We start from the raw sequence: 444 nt of genomic DNA on the forward strand, positions 1-444 counted from the left end.
ATCAACTGTCAGTTACTCCTCTCCTATCTATTTGTGTGTGTGGTTTCGTTGTTAAGCAGGTTCTTGAGTCTTTTCAATTGTTTCCTTGCTTAGACTATGCTGACCGCTATTAAGATGGAAGTTATGACTCCATCCTTGGAATCACCAGATGAGGGATGTATAGGTTGGCTATCATCAGCTGTGACACTTTTATTGTAATTATGTAGTCTTATCCATAAATCATATGTTTCGATATTTAAACATGTTATCTCTTCTATTTCAGCTATTGATTTCCACATGCCTCCAATTTGTTCTCCAATTGTTAGACCTGGAAGGCCTGCTGAAGCAGCACCAGTTATTTCAAAGCAATTGTCTGACACTATTTCCAGGCAAGTTGTTTTCTTTCCTATCACTTTGCTAGGTTCCATATTTGTGATCCTGCAATGAGCAAGCTGAACTAACAAC

At 38.3% G+C, this 444-nt stretch overlaps 1 protein-coding gene across 1 annotated transcript in view; it reads left to right on the forward strand.

Moving 5' to 3' along the window:
• Nucleotides 1-444, forward strand: part of LOC107492620 (uncharacterized) — a 3,544-nt gene that overhangs the window by 932 nt on the left and 2,168 nt on the right. The window contains 2 exon segments of the mRNA XM_016113654.3: nt 94-163; nt 263-368. Of these exon segments, the coding sequence (XP_015969140.1) occupies nt 94-163; nt 263-368 (176 nt within the window).

The sequence above is a fragment of the Arachis duranensis genome, chromosome 6 (assembly GCF_000817695.3).
Source record: "Arachis duranensis cultivar V14167 chromosome 6, aradu.V14167.gnm2.J7QH, whole genome shotgun sequence".
In the NCBI taxonomy this organism is placed as follows: Eukaryota; Viridiplantae; Streptophyta; class Magnoliopsida; order Fabales; family Fabaceae; genus Arachis; species Arachis duranensis.